The 21483-nt window shown below is 35.3% G+C and overlaps 1 protein-coding gene across 1 annotated transcript in view; it reads right to left on the reverse strand.

Moving 5' to 3' along the window:
• Positions 1-21483, reverse strand: part of SHISA6 (shisa family member 6) — a 456375-nt gene that overhangs the window by 391225 nt on the left and 43667 nt on the right. The window contains exon 3 of the mRNA XM_020965996.2: positions 1541-1701. Coding sequence (XP_020821655.1) covers positions 1541-1701 — 161 coding nt within the window. The remainder of the gene's footprint in view (positions 1-1540; positions 1702-21483) is intronic.

Genomic DNA, 21483 nt, shown 5'->3' on the forward strand with positions numbered 1-21483 from the left:
TTTCCTCACTTTTGCTTTTTGAAATCCCTACCTACCTAGAAGTTTCAATTCAAATGTCCACAAAAGGACTTTCTTTACTCCCCATTTGTTAGCCCTTTCTCCATCCACTCCTGTACATTGTTTTGTATTTATTTGTATTTTGTTTGTCTGTGTATGTGTTGTTTTCCCCCAGTAGAATGTAAGATCCCCGAAAGCTGGGACTGTTCTGTTTTTGTCTTTATATCTCAAGTACTGGGCACAGTGCTTGGCATGCTTTAAGTGCTTCTACTAAATGCTTCTTGTTAAATAACTGTCAAAGAATTTAGGGGAGTCATTTATTCTCTCTTGCCCACATTTTTTCTTATTTATAAATTAAGAACAATTGTCTTGTATACTCACAAAACCATTTAGTGATTAAATAATATCTGCATGTAAAGGTGAATGAAAACAGTAAAGTACTATAAAATATGAAGTATTATTAAACTATGGGACATTGTTTACTTTATATTTTTTCCTTAAACAAAGTACATAGTAATATGATTGGCATAAAGCTAGCTAATTTTTTTTATTTTTAAAATGGGAAATGAAATGTCATTCAAAATCTCAACTTATTTCATCTTTTGCTTAGTACAAATCACTCCTCTTTCTTCTGACAGAGGTATACCTTAATTACTGGTTCAGTTCACTTGCCTCATTCTCGTGGATTCCCAAGTTTAAAGTGTTCACAGGATACAGTTCACTATATCAAAAATAAGCTTTCTCAAAACCAGAGTCTCCAGGGCTGAGGTCACCACCACTCTCTCACACATTTATTGATAATACCTGAGCCATACTTAGAGGATTTTTTTTTTTCCTGCTCAGACATTCAGCACTTTTCTCTCTGGGTCCACATACTTAACTACCAAAGAAGGGGCTCAAACATTTTTCAGCCATTCTCCAAGTTCTAACTGGGTGTCTTCAGGGACCTTGTGTACAGGCTCACAAAGAGAGACAGGCCTTAGAGTTTACATTCTAACCTGTAGGGCATGACACATTTCCCAAGTGACAAGATGTGTTAAATAGCCCCTATAGTCTCTAATAGAAGTATATTTTTCTTTTTTTTCACATTTCTAACAGCCTAGGCATGGTCAATATTTCAAACACATAAATGAACATGTAATTGAGTATATAGTCTCAAACAATGATTATGGCTGCCTATAGTGGTTACTACAGGTTCTTCCTTGTGACATGCTTTCTGGTCACTTGTTACAGTGTATAATCACTAAATCACACTTTCCTCAGGCTTACAGAATTTGCAAAAGGCCACCTTGTCTACATTTCTACCTCTTATAAGGATTATGTCCTGCCCAGCTCAGAAACTGATGAAAATTTTTCCTATTCTGAATCATCTCCAGAGTAATTCCCTACTGTTGGTCATCAGTCCCACATCTGACAGTTTTGTCTGTATGAAACATCTATCTTATGCCATATACAACTACAAAATCTCTCTCCCCTAGAGAAACAAGAGAGATCACTTAAATATCCCACCATCCTCAAATGAAATGCTTAAGGATGAACTTACCTGTTGTAGGTTTAGCTGTGCGCACTGGGGTATAGTGGTTTTTTGAGGAAGATCTGACTGGTGTGTTTTCTTTGGGAGAGGTATCAATAGCTGAGATAGTCTCTCTTTCACAGTGTGCTATTGGAATTGGTCCCTGTTGCCTTAGGATGTCAGCCAGAGCTCTGAAACAACAGATGGATCACACAGTTAGATTTAAAAAGCAAGTGCACGTAACATGCTGGGGCTTCTACTTTACTTTTCATTGATATGCTGATTAAATGAAGACAGAGACTGGATGCACAATCTATTTCTTAGTATTCATTGCCTTATCCCATACAGGGAGTGCTGTTGTTGTTCAGTCATCTTTAAGTTATGTTGGACTCTTAATGACCCTACTAGGGGTTTTCTTGGCAGATATACTGGAACAATTTGCCATTTCCTAATCCAGCTCATTTTGCAGAAGAAGAAACTGAAGCAAATAGGGTTAAGTGACTTGCATAAGGTCACAAAGTAAGAAAGTATATGAGGTCAGGTTTGAACTCAGGACAAGTCTTCTTGTCTTGAGCCCTGGCACTCTATCCACTGTGCCACCTAACTGCCCTACACAGGGATTGGCAAGGGGTAATGGTGTTAGTTTTAGCTGGGGAACAAGAGAATGGAAAGTGAAGAGTTCCTATGGACCTGATTTGTTCATCTCTCTTAACTTTAAGATGCTCTACACATTCCTTACACCTGCCCTGCACTCTATGCCCATGCCAGCCTCCTCTGTTTCTCCATCCTGAGTGGCTATCTACAACAGTCAGCCAGAGGAATGTCAGTGAGTTGAGACATCATTAATCAATGAATCAATCAAAAAGCATTGATTAAACTCCTACCATATTCCACACATTATGGTAGGTGTCTGGGGATATAAAGGCAAAAAAGAAAGAAAAAAGAAGAAAAAGTCCCTGCCCTTAAGGAGTTCACATTAATTCTATCAAAGGAAATAACAGGCATATAATATATTATATAAATATATATAATATATATATATATGTATATATATATGTATATATATATGTATATATATATGTATATATATATATGTATATATATATGTATATATATATATATATATACATATATATATATATATATATATATATATATATATGTATATATATATATATATATACACAATTAAATGCCAGGAACTTTTGTGGTGCAGGCACTAATAAATAAACTTTAAAATATTATAGAAAGTCAATTATCATCTGGACTTGTTTATTCAATTACTTTCTTGGCAAAGGCCAGGCCATGGTCCCAATGGTAGCTCTTTTAGAGCTCTATGTACTTTGCCTCCATCTCAGACAACTCCTGTTCTTTCCCATTCCTTTAAAAGTGGCATACTTTATGACATTTGCCCTCTCACACTTTGCTTACTCACTTTTCCTCCTTCCATTATCACTCTAGGGTTGTTCTCTTCCTGCACCCTTCTCCATCCCCCAACCTTCCCTCCTGGCCACATTATTTTACAAAACCTCTTTCACTGCTTCTTAGTGAACAGCATTCTCTCTGTATAAAATAGCTCCTACCTTAACCCATTTCCTCTGGCATATCCAAATTAATTAGGTGAGAATGAAAAAGACCAGTTTAGAATTAACATAATATTTATTAGATGCCCTGGAGAATGGGGAATAAAAATGGAGAGGAACAGGAGAAAAGAGGAAGGTCATGATGCTGGCAGACAATATGGTTATTTTTCTTCCTATTTTCTTTAGAAAATCATGTTAAATAACTGTTCTTGATCACATAACTGATTGGGCATTAGGAACTGATGAGCAAGACAAAAATTCCTGGAATACTTTTGTGTTGTCAGAAACTACTTGGTATAGGTGAGACCTGGAGGTCTTTCTTTATTGAGGAATAAGAGAAAGAAAATATGCACGGTGACAAAGTTTATGTTCTTTGGGTGCTTGGAAGTCACCATAATGACAAAGCCTCTGAATCACAGTCCAAGCAACTATAGCCACAGAGCCATGTCTCTCTCTTTTCAATCATTTAGCTATCAAGTATAGTTCAGCATCTTAGAGCATTGGGATATTCTTTTCAAACTGTTCAGAAAATGTTTGCCACATCCCCTGTTTCCTATTGCTACTACCAATAAAATAGGCATGCCAGAAAAAAAAATCCTTTATGTCTCATTCCACAATTAAAATAGTTATCTCTTACGGAAGTGGCCTAACTTTACCACAGAACCAGGGGGAATATGTAGGGGCTTGGTGATCTAGGAAAAAAAAGATCTTAAATTAAATGTTTTATGCTTCAGAATAAGATGTATTAAGTGGAATGGACCTTAGAGGTTGTTTAATCAAACTATTTTATGACTTATGAAACTAAGGCCCAGGTCATACAGGTAGTAAGTAATACAGCTAGGGTTTGAACTCAAGTCCTCTGGGTCCAAATTCAGTTTATTTTTTTTGGATTTTTTTTGTGTGTTTTTCCCTACTACAACATGCTAAATCTCCTTCCCTATCCTGAATAGCCTCTCTCATGATATATATATATATATATATATATATATATATATATATATATATATATATAATATATATATTATATATATATATATATATATATATACACATATATATATTTTCATGAATCTCCTAGAAAGATGTGCACTTTCTCAGGATGAATACTTTTCATATCTTCCCTAACACTTTATGCACCTTGACTAATTCAGTTCCCTCATACTAACCCCCATCAAAAATTAAAAAATAAATCCACTAGGGTTCAAATTATACATTTCAGCTTTCTATGTAGAGCTAATTAACTGAATGTTATTCAAATCTTCACTTCCTTCTGTATTGTATTTATGTAGAATCAAGTCATTAAAGTTAGCAAATGTAGCTACCAACAGTCTGAGTTCCTGTTAACATCAGGAAGGGGCATCTCATTATAAATTCTGGAGAGGATATTAAAGTAGATGGCGATTGAGTGCTGGGGAATGGTGATTCATAGTCCTCGTTTCTAGAAAGAATGGGATCTGGCCATTCATATTGTCTTCAAGTTCCTGGCCTTTTAAAATTTAGTGACATGTTTTATTTTTAATGTTCCTTTAGTTTCCAAATGTCTTCATCCCTCTCCTCTGTCCACCCCTTCTAACAAACAAAAACAAAAGCAAGCAAACAAGAAAAAGAACAAAGAAAAGTCAGCAAAACTAAAAATCACATTGATTCTGACAGTGTATGCAATATTCCATACCAATAATCCCCCTTCTTGCCTTTAGAGCCAACCTTGGTCATTATAATTGCATAGTATTCAATTTTATTGTATTTCTTTCCATTTAAATTTTGTAGTCATTTTACATATGATTTTTCTTTTCTGGTTCTGCTTGCTTCACTCTGATTCAGTTCATTTGAATCTTTCTATGCTTTTCTGTGTAATATTCCGTTATATTTATGTAGTGCAATTTGTTTAGTCATCCCCCAACTGATGAACATCTGGTACTTTGCAACTACACAAAGTGCTGGTGTACATAGGAATTTTATTCATGTCTTTGATCTTCTTGGGGTATGTGGCATTTCATATGGTCTCTGTGTCAGAATATAGTGATTTCAGTCACTTTTCCAAATTCCAAACTGAATGCCAGAAGGGGAAGTAATTCACAACTTCATCAAAAGTGTGTTACCCTGGCCTTTCTCATCATAGACAGCTGGTAAGTGAATGCCAATGTAGGGAAGAGAAGTTGGTGACCTTAAAGATGATAGAACCAAAGAGCATCAGAGATGGAAGAGATGTTATAGTTCTTCCAGTATGACTCCCTTACTTTAAGAGGAGATTTTTGAGACCCAGAGAAGGGAAATGACTTGTCAACTGTCATACATCAAGTTAGAGGCAGAGCAGGAGCTAGAATCCAGGATACTTTTCAGATGTTGTCTTCTCTTGTTTTCTTTTCATGTATATGTTCTATCTCTTCATCTAAACTGTAAACCCCTGGAGGCTAGGCATATGTATCATTTTATATCACCCATAGATATAGCACAACATCCCAATCACCCAATTCTCAGTAAATTCTTGGTGATTCTCTAGAGCTTATGTAAAGTGGCTACTAAACTGCCATATACAATATTTGCTGTCACCATTCTTCCATATGGCTACCAAAATGATATTCTTAAAGCATGGTTTGGATGATGTCCCTGCTCAAGATGCTCCAGAGGCTAACTATTTTTTCTAAAACCAAATTCACTTTCCTCTGTTTGCCCTTTAAAGACCTTTGTGATCTGGTGCCAGCTTACACTTCCAGTATTATTACACTTAACCCCTCTTCACGTACTGCATAGTCAGTCCAGCCAATCTAGCCTTCCTCCCACACCACATTCCATATCCCATCTCAGTGTCTTTGCCCACACTGTTCCCCATGCGAAGAATGCATTTTCTCTTTTCCTCTGCCTCTTAGAATCCATAGCTTCCTTTAAAACTCAGTGCCAGTGCCACCACTAAATAAAACTTTTACATGCATTATATCTCATTTGTTCTTCACAATAAAATTATGAGGGTTGTTGCTGTTTGTCCTTTGTTCTTGAAGATGACCATGATATCAAGGAGGTGATGCCATTACATGCAAATGAATTGGATTTAACTAAGGGAGAGCTGCACAAAGTCATCAGACTCACTTTCTCCTTCAGAGCCATCTGGGCCCAATGGTAAGATATAGATCAGGACGACTGGACGTGGCCCTGCATGCAGTGTGAGATCTTGGCCTTTAAGTTAAGGTCTTTAATAGGCTTCAGTTTGACCGAGGCAATGCCAATTCAGTGATTAAGGCTAGGTAAGAAATGAGGCAGAGAATGGCCTCTCTATCTGGTCAAAAAAATATCAATCTGAGAGAGAAAGGCCCTCAGGGTTTCTCCAGACATAAAGGACAGCTAGTGCAAAGATATAAAGAAAAGAACTGGAACATGTGTGAGGAAAAGCAAAAAGGCAGACTGTGAGAAAGGAAGCAATGGACACCTTGGGACTAGATTGTAAATGATTTTAATAGTCAAAGAGAAGAGTTTATATTTGCTCCTAAAGGAAGGCAGGAGTCATTGGAGTTTGTTAAATAGAGGAATAATATTTTTAAATATAAGTGTTGGGAAAGTCACTTGAAAAGATCAGTTAAGGGGTGTATTACAATTGTCCAGCCCAAAGACCATGAACTATGGTGACAGCTGTGGATATAATGAGGAAGGAGAAGAAGGGAGAAGTAAGAGATGTCATAGAGTTAGAAACAAACAAACAAACAAAAATCCCTGTTAAGATATATGGAGCGAAGAACAGTGAGCTGTTGAGGTTAATGCCAGGATTGGGAACCTTGGAAAGATGGTCGTACACTCAAGTTCAATGTGACCAATAAGATAAGCCACTTTCTTTGATCTCTTGACCCCTGAAATCTCTCCAAAATAGGAATTATGCACAAGCGATAAAGCAATTTTAGCTGTTTCCATGGATATAAGGCAAAAAGAAACCTAAAAAGATAACAACCCAAAGAACTAACAGCAGAGAGGGCTAATCTCTAATCCCTAACATGCTCACTCAGCATCCCCTACAACACAGGCCACCACTCTCTGTCAAGAAGGTATAAGCCAAAAGCAGAGCTTGCAATAGAGTACAACACTATACCACCACCACTACAACTTCACCCACCCTCTTCCCACACACATACACATAAATGCCCTGCAGAAAAGCAAAAGTCAAAAGTTTGCTCTGGTTGGGACAGCAGTATGGAAGTGGTCTATACTGCCATATTACTCAACGAGAGAATTAAGGAACAGAGTGAACTGGGGCAAGACATCAGTACGTCTATGTTTATGCCAGGTTCAAAGCAAAGGGTACTGACATTAAGTGATGGGCAGCTCTGTCCCCAACAAGTCACTCAGGACAGAACTGAGCTTGGTAAAACATAAGTTTCCCAGTGCAGTAGGATGTGAAGAAAGATTTGAAGGGGGAAAATGAAATTATCAAAATTACTTGGTAAAAATGAAATTACCAAATATCTGAGGAAGAACAAAACTCAGAAATGGGTAGATGGTTGGATTCAAAGAGATTTCAGTGAAATAACCTACGGATCTATAATTGGCCCTATGTGGTTTAACATCATTATCAATTACTTGGATATGAGGAATAGAGATATAAAGATTGGAAGAATAGCTAGTGCCCTAGATGAAAGAATAAGGATCCAAAAAGACCTTGATAGGTTCAGCCAGAGCAGTGGTATCAAACTCAAATAACAAGGATCTCTACTGGATGCATATTAACTTAGAAAACTACAAATTTAACATTATCTATCTTGTATTGTATTTTTATTTATTTTGTTAAACATTTATCAATTATATTTTAATCTGATTTGTGACACTTGAAAGATTTGCTGGCAGCAGCGACCACAAGTTTGACATTATGGGCTAGATCATTGTACTGAATCTAATAAAATGAAATTCAATAGGGATAAATTTAAAGTTTTGAACTTAAGTACAGAATATCAATTCTACATATATAATATGGGGAAAATATGGATAGGTCACAGTTGTTTTGAAAAGGATCTGGGGTTTTAGTGGACTGCTAGTTCAAAAGGAGTTAGCAGCGTGATTTAGCAACTAAAAATAATAATACAATTTGGGCTGAATTGTAAAGGGCTTAGCTTCCAGGAAGAAGGAATGTCATATTCCCATTATACTTTGTCCATGTGACACCTCATTTGGAATACTGTATCCAGTTCTGGACATTACAGTTTAATAAGGACCAAAGCTTTTCAATGAGTGGTAATGGTCCTTGAGATGGTATTGGGCCTTTATTCCAAAATATATGAGGATCTATTGATAGAATGGGCTTGTTTAACCTTTTCAAAGACTCAAGGGACAGAATGGTTATGCTTAAGTATTTGAAGGGCTGTCAATGTAAAGGAAGGTTTAGACTTGTTCTGTTTGGCCCCAGAGGTCAGAACCAGGAGTAATGGGTTGCAAAAAAGTTAATTTAATCTTGATGTCAAGGAAAAAACATCATTACATATGTTTAGAAGTGGTAGGTTCTTCTTCCTTGGAGGACTTCAAGCAGAGGTTGGACAAAAATTTGTCAGATATGTTATTGTGTGGATTCCTTCCTGTTTGAGTTGGATTGGATGGATGCTGACATCCCTTACAACTCTAAAATTCTGTAATTCTCATTCTGAAGTTTACACTATACAAATTTATCACAAAATCCATATCCCAGTGACTGTTATCAATCAAACTTTGAAACATTCTCCTTCCTTCCTCATTAAGTTCAGCACATGGCCCACAGTCTCTCTCTTCTTTTCATACTAACAGACTTCAAAATACATATTGATAATTCTCCAAATACCAGATAACCAAATACTCTAATTCTCAGTTCCTCAGTCTACTTGATTCCCCATTCTACGTAAACTGCATTCAAAGGAATTCATAACCTTGATCTTGCCATCAGCCACAAGTATTCCATTGCCATATCCATAAACTGTGAAATTCTTTCCTCTGATCCTTATCTCATTCCTTCTTTTTCTGTGCCTTACAAATTTTTCTTCAGTCTCACTGCAATCTCCATTTCCTCTATTGTTCACTTGTTTCACAGGCCATCACTCATGTACTGGCTATACTCTCTTCCCTTCCCTATCTTGATCCCTTGGGTAATCAACCCAACTCTACTCTTGAGCCTCTTAACACCAGTCATACCTTGCCAAACCACAATTCTGGGTTACTCCCACCATCGGCCTTCCTATTCACATGATACTGAATGAAGCTGGAAGAAATCATGAAGCCATTCTAATTGGGTCTACTACAACTTTTTTTAATCCGTTCTCAATTTGGCCCTCCCTGGAGTAAGACAACGTTCTATTCTTCCTAAAAAGAAAATCCAACATCACATCATCCACAACATCTGTTTAAACATTCATATCTCTCCTCAAGCACTCTCTCCCCTCATCCTCTCAGACAAGACCTTATACTTCATCAAAAAACTTAAGGACATTCACTGAGAACCACCCTTTCTCTTCTATTCATCTTAGATCAATTACATATCTTTCCCCACTATCTCCTCTGTCACTCTAGTCTTAGAAGTAGAGATGACACTTCTTATTATAGCCAACTCCTCTACATGCACTCCTGATCCCATCCCCTCCTGACTTTTCTACAGAGTGCCCCCACCATTCTTTCCTCTCTCTCTCTCTCTCTCTCTCTCTCTCTCTCTCTCTCTCTCTCTCTCTCAAATGGTGTCTTCCCTACTGCCTTCAAATATGCCTTTATCTCCTCCCCTTCCTTAAAGAAGATCTCATGTCATCTCAGCATCATTTCTAGTGATCATCCTATATCTCTCCTCCCTTTCAAGGCTAAACCTGAAAAAAGTCATCTGTATTGTGTGCCTCTACTTCATCTCTTTTAATTTTCTTTTGAACCCTGTAGAGCCATAAGGCAGTTAATTGATACACAGTTTAGTGATTAGTAAATTCATAAATCTAATTTATTTATATCTACAAAGATATGCAATTGCTCAAACTTCATCATTACTAACCCTAAGTAAATTAAATATATTTCAATTTCTTTAAGCATGTTTAAATTTCACTGCCTCAAATGTCATCTAGAAGCAGCATGGTATAGTGGCATCACCAAAAGGCAGTGTGGTACAATGGGTGGAGATCTGGCCTCAAAGCCAGAAATACCTTTGATTCAAGTTTTTCCTCTGACACACACTATGTGACCCTTTAAAAATTACTTATTGAGACAGAGGCAAGGTGGAAGAGTTATAGGAGCAAGTATAGCCCAGATTTGTCAACACACCCCTACACAATGATCTAGAACATATATTAGACCATGTTCTGATCATGAAAATAAGGGGGAAAAATCAGTCATTTTCCCAGCCCAGGTCTCAGTAGATGTTTGTGGCCATAGGGATCAGTTTGGCCAAGAGTGTGCCACACTGAGGATTCTAGAATACACCTCCTGAAAGAAGACTGAGGCTATGCTAAAGATCAAGAAGAGGTCGCAGATCAATACAACTAGATCACTTAGACCTGATGTAGGGTTCTGGAATAGGTGTCAACAGATAGCTAGGCTTACAATAAAAAAAAAAAATACATGACAAAACTGAATACAATCCCATGGAAGGCCGGAAATGGGTCTTTAAGAAATAGAGGACTTACAAGAATTCATGATCAAAAGACCAAAGCTGAGTAGAAAATTTGAGATACAAAAAAAGTCTAGAAAAGATAAAAAAGCAAACATGAGTTAACAATCCAAAGGGCCTAAACAAGGAAAGAAAATAAACATTTATTAAGTACCTACTATGTACCAGGCACTGTGTTAAGTGCTTTTACAAATACTATCTCATTTAATCCTTACAATGACCCTGTGAGATAGGTTCTGTTATCATCCCCTTTTTACCTTAAGGATACTGAGGCAGACAGACAGTAAGTGACTTGCCCAGAGTCACACAGTTTGTAAGTTTCTGAAGATGGTTTTAACTCAGGTCTTCTGATTCCAGACCCAGTGTTTCCAAACAACTAGTTACCAAAGAAAAATTACTTTCATTCTATTAAATGTATTTCTTCATAACTCTATGATCAAAAGGGGTCATAGAGAGAGTCTAGTTAGATAAAGGCCTAAGAACTGTTGTTATGTTTAAGTAATCTTAAAGAAAGAATAAATAAAGAGAGGAAGAAAAATACACTGTGATCCTGAGGAACTTAAGGGAAGAATGGGAAAAAAAAATCTCACATAATCAGAGTATACAAGTAAAAATCCATATAAACAAGAAGGAATGGGGTAGGGATGAGTGAGTGACTCTTGAACCTCCCATATGAACAGGTTAAAGGAAGAAATCATATAAATACATACATAGATGGGTAGAGAAATGCATTTCACCCAACAGGGAAACAGGAGGGAAGAAGGAGAGGGAAAAGGCAGGAGATGAATAAAAGAATGGTAGGCTAAGGAAGGGATTAGTCTTAAAATGAATTCTTAAGGAAAAGATACAAAAAAAGGAGAAGTATGGCAATAGGATGAAGGGAATTATAACATCAACAATTATAACTGGGAATGGAAATTAGATGAACTCACCCATAAAATGGAAGAGGTGAGTAGAATAAATCAGAAAGCAGAAACCAAAAATACATTGTTTAAAGAAATACACTTGAAGTAGAAATATGTACACAGAGTTAAAATAAGGAGCTAGAGCATAATCCATTATGCTTCAGTTGAAGTAAAAAAGGTAGAAGTAATAATCATGATCTTAGAAAAAAACAATAGCAAAAAAAAATCTAGTTAGTATTCATAAACTACACAGAGAATTAATAGCATAACTAAACTTACAAGCACCAAATAGGATAGCACTATCTTACAGAAAAATTAAATAAGTTACAAGGAGAATTGGACAATAAAACTATAATAGTGGGGTACTTCAGTACCTTCTCAGATCTAGATAAATCTAACAAAAAAGAAATTAAGGACCTGAGTAGAATTTTTTGTAAGTTAGATATGATAGCTCTCTGGAGATAATTGAACTGGAATACAAACAAGTATATGTATTTCTCTACTGTGCATGGTACCTTCAAAAAACTGACCATATATTAGGAGAAAAAAATCCTTGCATAAATACAGAAAAGCAGAAATACTAAATGTATTTTATAGACAATAATGCTTTACAATTACATCCAATAAAGGGCCTTGGAAACAATGATTAAAAATTATTGCAGACTAAATAACAATACTAAAGAATGGCTGGATCAAAGAACAAATTATTTTAAAAAATTTCATTAAAGATAACAACACCAATAATACATGCTAAAGTTAGTACACAGGGGAAAAATACATCTAAATAATTTCATCAGTAAAAGCAGACCAACAAATTAGGCACACAATGAAAAAACTAAATTTCCAACAAATTAAAAATATCCAATTAAACATGAAAATAGAAAAAAACCCTAAAATTCAAAGCAAAGGTTAATAAAATTGAAGGCAAAACAAAACAAAATTTGTATAAATAAAACTAAGGACTTTTTTAAAAATACCAATAAAATAGATAAATCATTAGCTAATTTGATTTTAAAAAAAGAAAGGACAAAAACCAAATTTCCAGTATTAAAATTTTTTAAAATGTGAATTCAAGACCAGTGAAGAAGAAACAAAAATAATTATTAAGAACTGCTTTTCCCAGTAAATGAATATACATTGAAAAAAATATAAGTAAAATACCCAGATTGACAGAAAAGAAATAAAGGGCTTAAATAAAATAATATTTGGGGAAAACAAATAAACCAAAATTAATTCCCAAGTGAAAAAAAATTCAGGACCAGTTGGGTTTGCAAAGTGAATTCTACCAAACATTTAAAAATAATTAATCCCAATATTCAATAAACTATTTTTTAAAATGGGGAAAGAAGGGATCCTAAAAAGTTCCTTTCATGATACAAATATGGTCTTGATCTTTACACCAGAAAGATTTGAAATAAAGAAAGCTATATCTCTAATGATAATTGATGAAAAATGTTTAAATAAAATTTGAGCATGGAGAATATAGCAAATATCACAAAGATTGTGCACTATGATCAGTCTGGATTTATATCATGAATGCAGGGCTGATTTAATATTAGGAAAACTGTGAATAGCAAGAACAATCCAAGTTATGTGATTATATCAATAAATGCAGAAAAAATCTTTTTATAAGATACAATACCAATTCTTGTTAAAAATACTAGAAAGCATAGGTATAAATTGGTTTTTCATTAGAATATTACTTTCTGTCTAAAACCAAGAGCCAACATTATCTGTAATAGGGGTAAATTAGAGCCTTTTCCCATAAGGTCGGAGGAAAATAAAGATTTCTATTATCACTATTATATTCAATATATTGCTAAAAAGTTGGAAGACAAAAATTTAGGGGGAAAGACATAAGAAAAGAGGGAAGAAAATTATCACATTTTGAAGATATAATGACTTTCTTTGAGAACTCTAAAGAGTCATCTGAAAAAACTAACCATTTCAGCAAAATTTACAGGATGCGCAATATACCCACAACATCATTAATATTTATGTATATTACCAACAATATGCAGAAGGAAAATATGGAAAGAGAAATGCCATTTTAAGAAAGCATAAAATACTTGGAAATCCACCCACTAACACACACACAGAAGCTATATGAATATAATTATAAAGCATTCCTTACAAAAATAACGGGGGATCTAAATAACTGGGGAAATATTAATTGCTCATGGGCAGACTGAGCCAATATTAAAAATAATACTACCTAAATTAATTTAATTATATAGTTGCATACCAACCAAACTACCAAAGGATTACTTTATAAAGTTAAAAAATAATAATAAAATTCTTCTAGAAGAACAAAAATTAAGAATTTCAAGAGAACTAATGGAAAAAGTGATAATGAATGGGAATTAGCAGTGTCATATGTCAAACTATACTACATAGGAGTAATATCAAAACAATTTGGTACTGCATAAGAAACAGGGAGATTGATGAGTACAACAAATTAGGCATACAACATACAGAAAAGCAAAAGAGCACAGTGACCTAGTATTTAATAAACCCAGAGTTCCTAGCTATTGAGGAAAGAACTCACTATTTGACAAAACTTGTTAAGAAAACTGGATAGCAGTCTGGAAGTAACTGGCATAGACCAACATTTCATACTATATGCCAAAATAAGCTCCAAATGGGTACACAACTTAGAAATAAAGGCTGACATTACAAACACATCAGTGAAGCAAGGAAGAAACTACCTGTCAAACTAAGAAGTTTATGACCAAGCAAAAGATACAGAAGATCCCAGAAAGTAAAATAAACAAATTTGATTACATAAAATTAAAAAGTTTTTGCAAAAACAAAACCAATGCAGCCAAAAGTAGAAGGAAAAGCAGGTGAGGAGGGAAAATCTTTGCAGGGAGTTTTTCTGACAAAAGTCTTATTTCTGAGACACTTGGGAACTAATTTAAGTTTATAAGAATAAGAGCCATTTCCCAATTGTCCCAGTGGAAAAAGGATTTGTTGACGCAGTTTCCAGAGGAAAGAATGCAAGCTATCAAAAGCTACACAAAAAAAAAAAATACTCTCAATCACTAATAATGAGAAAAATGAAAATTAAAACCACTCTGAGGTTGCACTTCATACGTACACATCTGACTGGCAAAGTTGATCAAAAAAAAAAAAGAAAATGGCAAATGCTGGAGCTTTTGTTGAGAAACAGGTACACTATTACACTGTTAGTAGCACTGTGATGTGGCAAAATCACTCTGGAAAATAATTTGAAGCTATGCCAAAAAAGCTGTTAATCAAAATAACCTTTGACTAAATGGGTACATGATGAAGGGTGATATCATAAGCAAATTAGGAGAATAAGGAGTAGTTTACTGGTCAGATCTATGGAGAAAGGAAGAATTTATGATCAAACAAGAGATACAGAATATTATGAAATGCAAAATGGATAATTTTGATTAATTAAATTAAAAAGGGTTTGCACCAACAAAGCCAATACAATTGAGATTAGAAGAGAAACAGAAAGCTGGAAGACAATTTTTATAGCCAGTGTCTCTGATAAAGGCCTAGTTTCTAAAATATATAGAGCACTTAGTCAAATTTATAAGAATACACCCCATTGATAAATGGACAAAGGATATGAATAGGCAGTTTTCAGATGAAGAGATTAAAGTTATCTATAGTCATATGAAAAAATGACCTAAATCACTATTGATTAGAGAAATGCAAATAAAAACAACTCTGAGGTACCCCCTCACACTTATCTGATTGTCTAATATGACAAAAAGGAAAATGATAAATGTTGGAGAAGATGTGGGAAAATTGGAACACTAATGCATTGTTGGTGGAGATGTAAACTGATCCAACCATTCTGGGGAGCAATTTGGAATTATGCCCAAAGGGCTATAAAGCTGTGCATACCCTTTGATCCAGCAATAGCACTTCTAGATCTGTATCCCAAAGAGACCATAAAAATGGGGAAAGGAACCACATGTACAAACATATTTATAGCAACTCTCTATGTGGTGGCCAAGAATTGGAAATTGAGGGAATACCATCAATTGGGGAATGGCGAACAAGTTGTGATCAATGAATATAATGGAATACTATTGTCCTATAAGAAATGATGAGCAGGCTGATTTCAGAAAAACCTGGAAAGACTTGTATGAACTAATGCTGAGTGAAGTGAGCAGAACCAGGAGAACATTGTACATAATAACAGCACGATTGTGTGATGACCAACTTTGCTAGATTTAGCTCTTCTCAGTAACATAACTATCTAAGACAATTTCAAAAGACTCATGCTGGAAAATGCTACCCACATCCAGAAAAAGAACTATGGAGTCTGAATGCAGACTGAAGCATATTATTTTCTCTTTTTTGTTGTTTTTTCTTTCATGTGGTTTTTCCCTTTTGTTCTGATTCTTCTTTCACAATATGGTAATGTGGAAATGTGTTTAGTATCTTTTAAATTAATTAATTAATTAATTTTTAGTTTTCAACATTCATTTCCACAAGATTTTGAGTTCCAAATTTTCTCTCCATCTCACCCCTCCCCCACCCCAAGGTGGTGTGCATTCTGTATACCGCTTCCCCTAATCTGCCCTCCCTTCTATCACCTCCTCTCTTTCTCTGATCCCTTCTCCTTCTATTTTCCTGTAGAGCAGGATAGATTTCTATACCCCATTGCCTATATATCTTTTTTCCCAGTTGCATGTAAAAACAAATTTTTAACATTTGTTTTTAAAGCTTTGGGTTCCAAATTCTCTCCCTTCCTCCTTCGCCACCCACCCCCTTTGAGATGGCAACCAACTTGATACAGATTATACATGTGTAGTGATGCAAAACACTTCCATAGTAGTCATGTTGTGAAAAACTAAATGTATTTCCCTTCATGCTATCCCACTCCCCATTTATTGTATTCTCTTTTGACCCTGTCCCTCCTCAAAAGTGTTTGCTTCTGATTACCCCCTCCCCCAATCTGCTCTCCCTTCTATCATCCTCCCACTCTCTTATCCCCTTCCCTCCTATTTTCCTATAGGGTAAGACAGATTTCCTTACCCAATTGAGTGTATATGTTATTCCCTCCTTAAGCCAAATCCAATGAGAATAAGATTCACTCATTCCCCCTCACTTTCCCCCACTTCTCCTCCACTGTAAAAGCTTTTTCTTGTCTGTTTTGTGTGAGATAATGTACCCCATTCTACCTCTCTCTGTCTCCTCCCAATTTAATCCTCTCTCACCTCTTAATTTTATTTTTTAGATATCACCCCTTCATCTTCAACTCACCCTGTGCCATCAATCTATCTATCTATCTATCTATCTATCTATCTATCTATCTATCTATCTACCTACCTATCTCTACATACATACATACATACATACATAATACATACATACATATTTTTCCCCTCTAACCACCTTAATACTGAGAAAAGTCTCATGAGTTACAAATAGCATCTTTCCATGTAGGAATGTAAACAGTTCAACTTTAATAAGTCCCTTAAGATTTCTCTTTCCTGTTTACCTTTTCATGCTTCTCTTGAGTCTTATATTTGAAAGTCAAATTTTCTATTCAGCCCTGGTCTATTCATCAATAATGCTTGAAAGTCCTCTATTTCACTGAATGCCTATTTTCCCCCACAGGATTATACTCAGTTTTGCTAGACAGGTGATTCTTGGTTTTAATCCTAGCTCCTTTGACCTCCAGAATATCATATTCCAGCTGCTAAATGTTGTGTTATCCTGATTGTGTTTCCACAATACTTGAATTCTTTCTTTCTGGCTGCTTGCAGTATTTTCTCCTTGACCTGGGAACAATGGAATTTGTCTATAATATTCCTAGGGGTTTTCTTTTGTGCATCTCTTTCAGGAGGTGATCAGATTCTTTCCATTTCTATTTTACCCTCTGGTTCAAGAATATCAGGGCAGTTTTCTTTGATAATTTCTTTAAAGATGATGTCTAGGCTCTTTTTTTTTTTTGATCATGGCTTTCAGGTGGTCTAATAATTTTTGAATTATCTCTCCTGGATCTATTTTCTAGGTCAGTTATTTTTCCAATGAGATATTTCACATTATCTTCTTTTTTTCCCCCATTCTTTTGGTTTTGTTTTACAATTTCTTGATTTCTCATAAAGTCATTAGTTTCCATTTACTCCATTCTAATTTTTAAGGAGGTATTTCCTTCAGTGAGCTTTTAGACTTCCTTTTCCATTTGGCTAATTCTGATTTTTAAGGCATTTTTCTCCTCATTGGCTTTTTGGACCTTTTTTGCCATTTAGGTTAATCTATTTTTTAAGGTGTTGTTTTCTTCAGTAATTTTTTTTTGTTCTCCTTTACAAGCTGTTGACTTGTTTTACATGATTTTCTTGCATCACTCTCATTTCTCTTCTCAGTTTTTCCTCTACTTCTCTTACTTGCTTCTCAAGATCTTTTTTGAGCCCTTCCATGGCTTGGGACTGATTCATATTTTTCTTGGAGGTTTTGGATGTAGGAGCTTTGACTTTGTTATATAACTTCTTCTGGTTGTAAATTTTAATCTTCTTTGTCTTAAGAATCTATGGTCTTACTTTTTTTGCCCTGTTTGCTCATGATCCCAAGCAATTATTTGACTTTTAAGCTCTTTGTTAAGATAAGGGTCTGCTTCTAGTGTGGAGAATGTAGTATCCCAAGCTTTGGGGATTTTGTGCAGCTGTTTTCAGAGACACTTCTAGGGACCTGTAAATTTTCAATTCTTCCATGGTGATATGATCAAGGGTGAGGTGTTTACTTGTTTCTTGGCCTGTGCTCTGGTCTCTGAGTGACCACAAGCACTCTTTTCTGCCTTGGAACTGTGAGAAGGATTTTCTCTGCACCACTACTACAAGCTCTACCATGCCAGCATTCCTCTTGCCCCCGGACCACCACCCAGAACTGAGACCCACATCTAAACATGGGCAAAGCAAAAGAATCCTGCCTCAGTGCCAGCAAAGAGATCCCTGCATTCCCACTCTGATCAGACACTTGATCTACCCTCAGTCTGTGGGCCAAGAGCTCCAGAAGCAGCCACCACCCCAGGGCTGCACTGGGAATGGGACTGACCCAAACTCCTCTCTCACTGTGGTCACAGACCTCTCCTTTGACATTTGTGGGTTGAGAAATCTGGAAACTGCCACAGTTGCCCATGATTCAGTTCCCTGAGGCCTGCTCCAGATTCACTGAGGCCTGGTCTTTGCCTGCAGGTCGCATGCTGAGCTGCACTCCTGTCCTTGCCTGGCACAACAGACTTTTCCTGCAGAATAGTCATTCTCTTGACCTTCCCATGAGAACACCCTCTGTACTTCCCCCCCAACAGGGCTGCTGGCCTCATAGGTCAGTGCTCCATCAGTTCATGGATAACCATACCTGGAATTAGACAATCCCATAAGATCTTGAATAGCAAATTCCCATCATAGGGGTTTCAGATGTGATTATAATCTCACGCTAGTTAGGGAACATCTCTAATGTAAGCCTTAAGTAATTTTCATGCATTCCTACACATGTTCAGTTTCTGATTAAATAACATCATGAGTAAAATAAAATTTCCGGTAAGATCATAAGTTGCTACTCTAATAGATTTGCATCTCTGTTTCTCAAGCTTATTTATCTTTTTCTAACCATACTTAATCTGAAAGAATGAGGCACTTTCAGGGATTAGATCTTATACACGTGAGAAGTTCAAACACTAATTCTAACCCTTGGTAGGCTGTAGAATAAATTCAGATCAAAACAGCAAGATCTTCTCCACTTATAGCTCATTACAGTAATTGCTTTAGTATTAATATTGCTGATGCTGCTCCCATGGAGCTCCTGACTCTGACTCTGTTTCTTGGGAAGCATTCATTAAGGCCAGTCCAAGGACACAACAAACCTAGCAAAACAAATTTGAAACTCTTGGTAGATTTGGACATAATTGTCATCAATATCAAATTATTACTGCAACAAATTGGCTTGCAAATGGAAATTTAGTAGGCCTTCTAAAAATCACACAAAAGATTTTGCAAAAAATTTCTTCATAAAAGTATTTCCTTTTCTCAAGAAAAACTCACAATTTATCTTGTTACTATAACAAACTAAATTAATTACAAGGAGATTTTACAAGGTCCTATCTTTGCCTTTCACAAAAATACTTCTACAAATACTTGATTTAAACAATAACTCCAAATGGCTTAGTTTACGGTCTTAAATTTCATAAGTGAGAACCAAATAATTTTAGCTGAAACTTCCTTTTCAATGTAGACAAAACTTGGAAGTTTATGATTTCTTAAATTACAGTACTTCAAAATATTACAACACATAGTCAGCTTCTTAACCCATTCATTTTTTTTCTGACAACACAATTATCAATCTAACAACATTATGAGAGAAATAGCTTTTCTAACAACAAAGGTGAATAATCCCCTACACATTATAATATATTTAAAACTTGAAACAACCCATTATCACTTTAAGTAAATGTATATCTAAATCATCTTGCACAGAGAATCATTCCTCTCATCATTAATATGTTGAAGCTACAACCTGAAATCACATTATATATTTTCATAATAGCTAAGATTTCAAATGAAAAATCTACTCTTATAGTAAATATCATTATATCATCATTATTACTTGTTTATAACTAAGTATACTTCATTAAATGTTAACAGTTTTCATCACATCCTTTTAGAAGGCCCAACAAAATTCAGATTAAAAATTGCTTTAACACCATTTTTATCTCACAATGGCAGAAAGGTTTTTACAATCTAAGTGTTTACAATCTAAGTTTACAATCTCAAGTTTTTACAATCTAAGAGAATTTTAGAAATATAATACAATTTAGAAACACAAACAATAAACTTCAGATGGCATCAATTGCATTTTCAGATTATCACATATAGAAATTATTGATCTTATTACTTTTGGTACTTTAAAACTATTTCAAAGTTATCAGGCATGGAATAATTACATTTGTCTAGCATATGCCAATTATTGTGTTAAGCACTTAACAATCATATGATCCTCACAACATTTTAATTTTTTTTAAATCCAATACTTTAGGCTATATAAAAGGAAACATTATTCACAAATTCAAATATTCCCTTAAAAAGACAGTGGTGATAATTACAGCTCTGAATAACTTTTTTCTTCTGCTTCCTTAAGAGAGCAGAAAAGTCTCATCTCCCTTTTTGAGGCTTGTCAGATAAAAACTACCCTAAGCATTCTATCTTCCTGGGAGTTTCAGGCTGATACATATAAGTTTTACAAATAGCTTAAAATCACCTCCAGTCATTCAAGTTAGCTAAGGTTTGCCTCAGATAACCTGAGTAATTTGAATCAATGCTGACAGGGCATTGATTCCCCAGGCATAAACTTCCAGAGTTCCAATAATTAATTGAACAGTACAAGGAAACATCTCAAGATGTTACGTAATAATCACAAATTACAATAATCAATAACTTTACCATACCATCTTTACCATTTATATAAGGTGAGATTTAATAAGGCCTTCCTAAAAGTTTGTCCTGAAAGGTAGGTGGTCTTCTAACTCTCTATAACTTTATTCAAATCAAGCTACACAATTTTCATCTTCAAACCTTCTATTTAAAACAAAATTAAACTTCCTCATACCTTTTCAATATGCTTAAACCATCTGAACCTGGCACAAAGGGACCCAGAACAATTAACCAAGGATGGGGCTTAGAGCACATGGGCATGCTGTGGACCACCTCCACCCCTATGTATTCCAAAACGTTTTTTCTCTACCCATCATATTTTTGCGTAAACTTTTATTTGTCTTTCCTAATCTTTCAAGTCCACTACTCAGACTAGCTCCTCTTTCCTTTACATTCAAAATTAAAAATTATACTCACCCCACTTTCAGTCCTGCTTCTCTTCACCTGTTAGAATCTGGAGGAAGTTAACACCTGATAATTTACAAATCAGGAG

The sequence above is a fragment of the Phascolarctos cinereus genome, unplaced genomic scaffold (assembly GCF_003287225.1).
Source record: "Phascolarctos cinereus isolate Bilbo 61053 unplaced genomic scaffold, phaCin_HiC Scaffold_5;HRSCAF=322, whole genome shotgun sequence".
Classification (NCBI taxonomy): Eukaryota; Metazoa; Chordata; class Mammalia; order Diprotodontia; family Phascolarctidae; genus Phascolarctos; species Phascolarctos cinereus.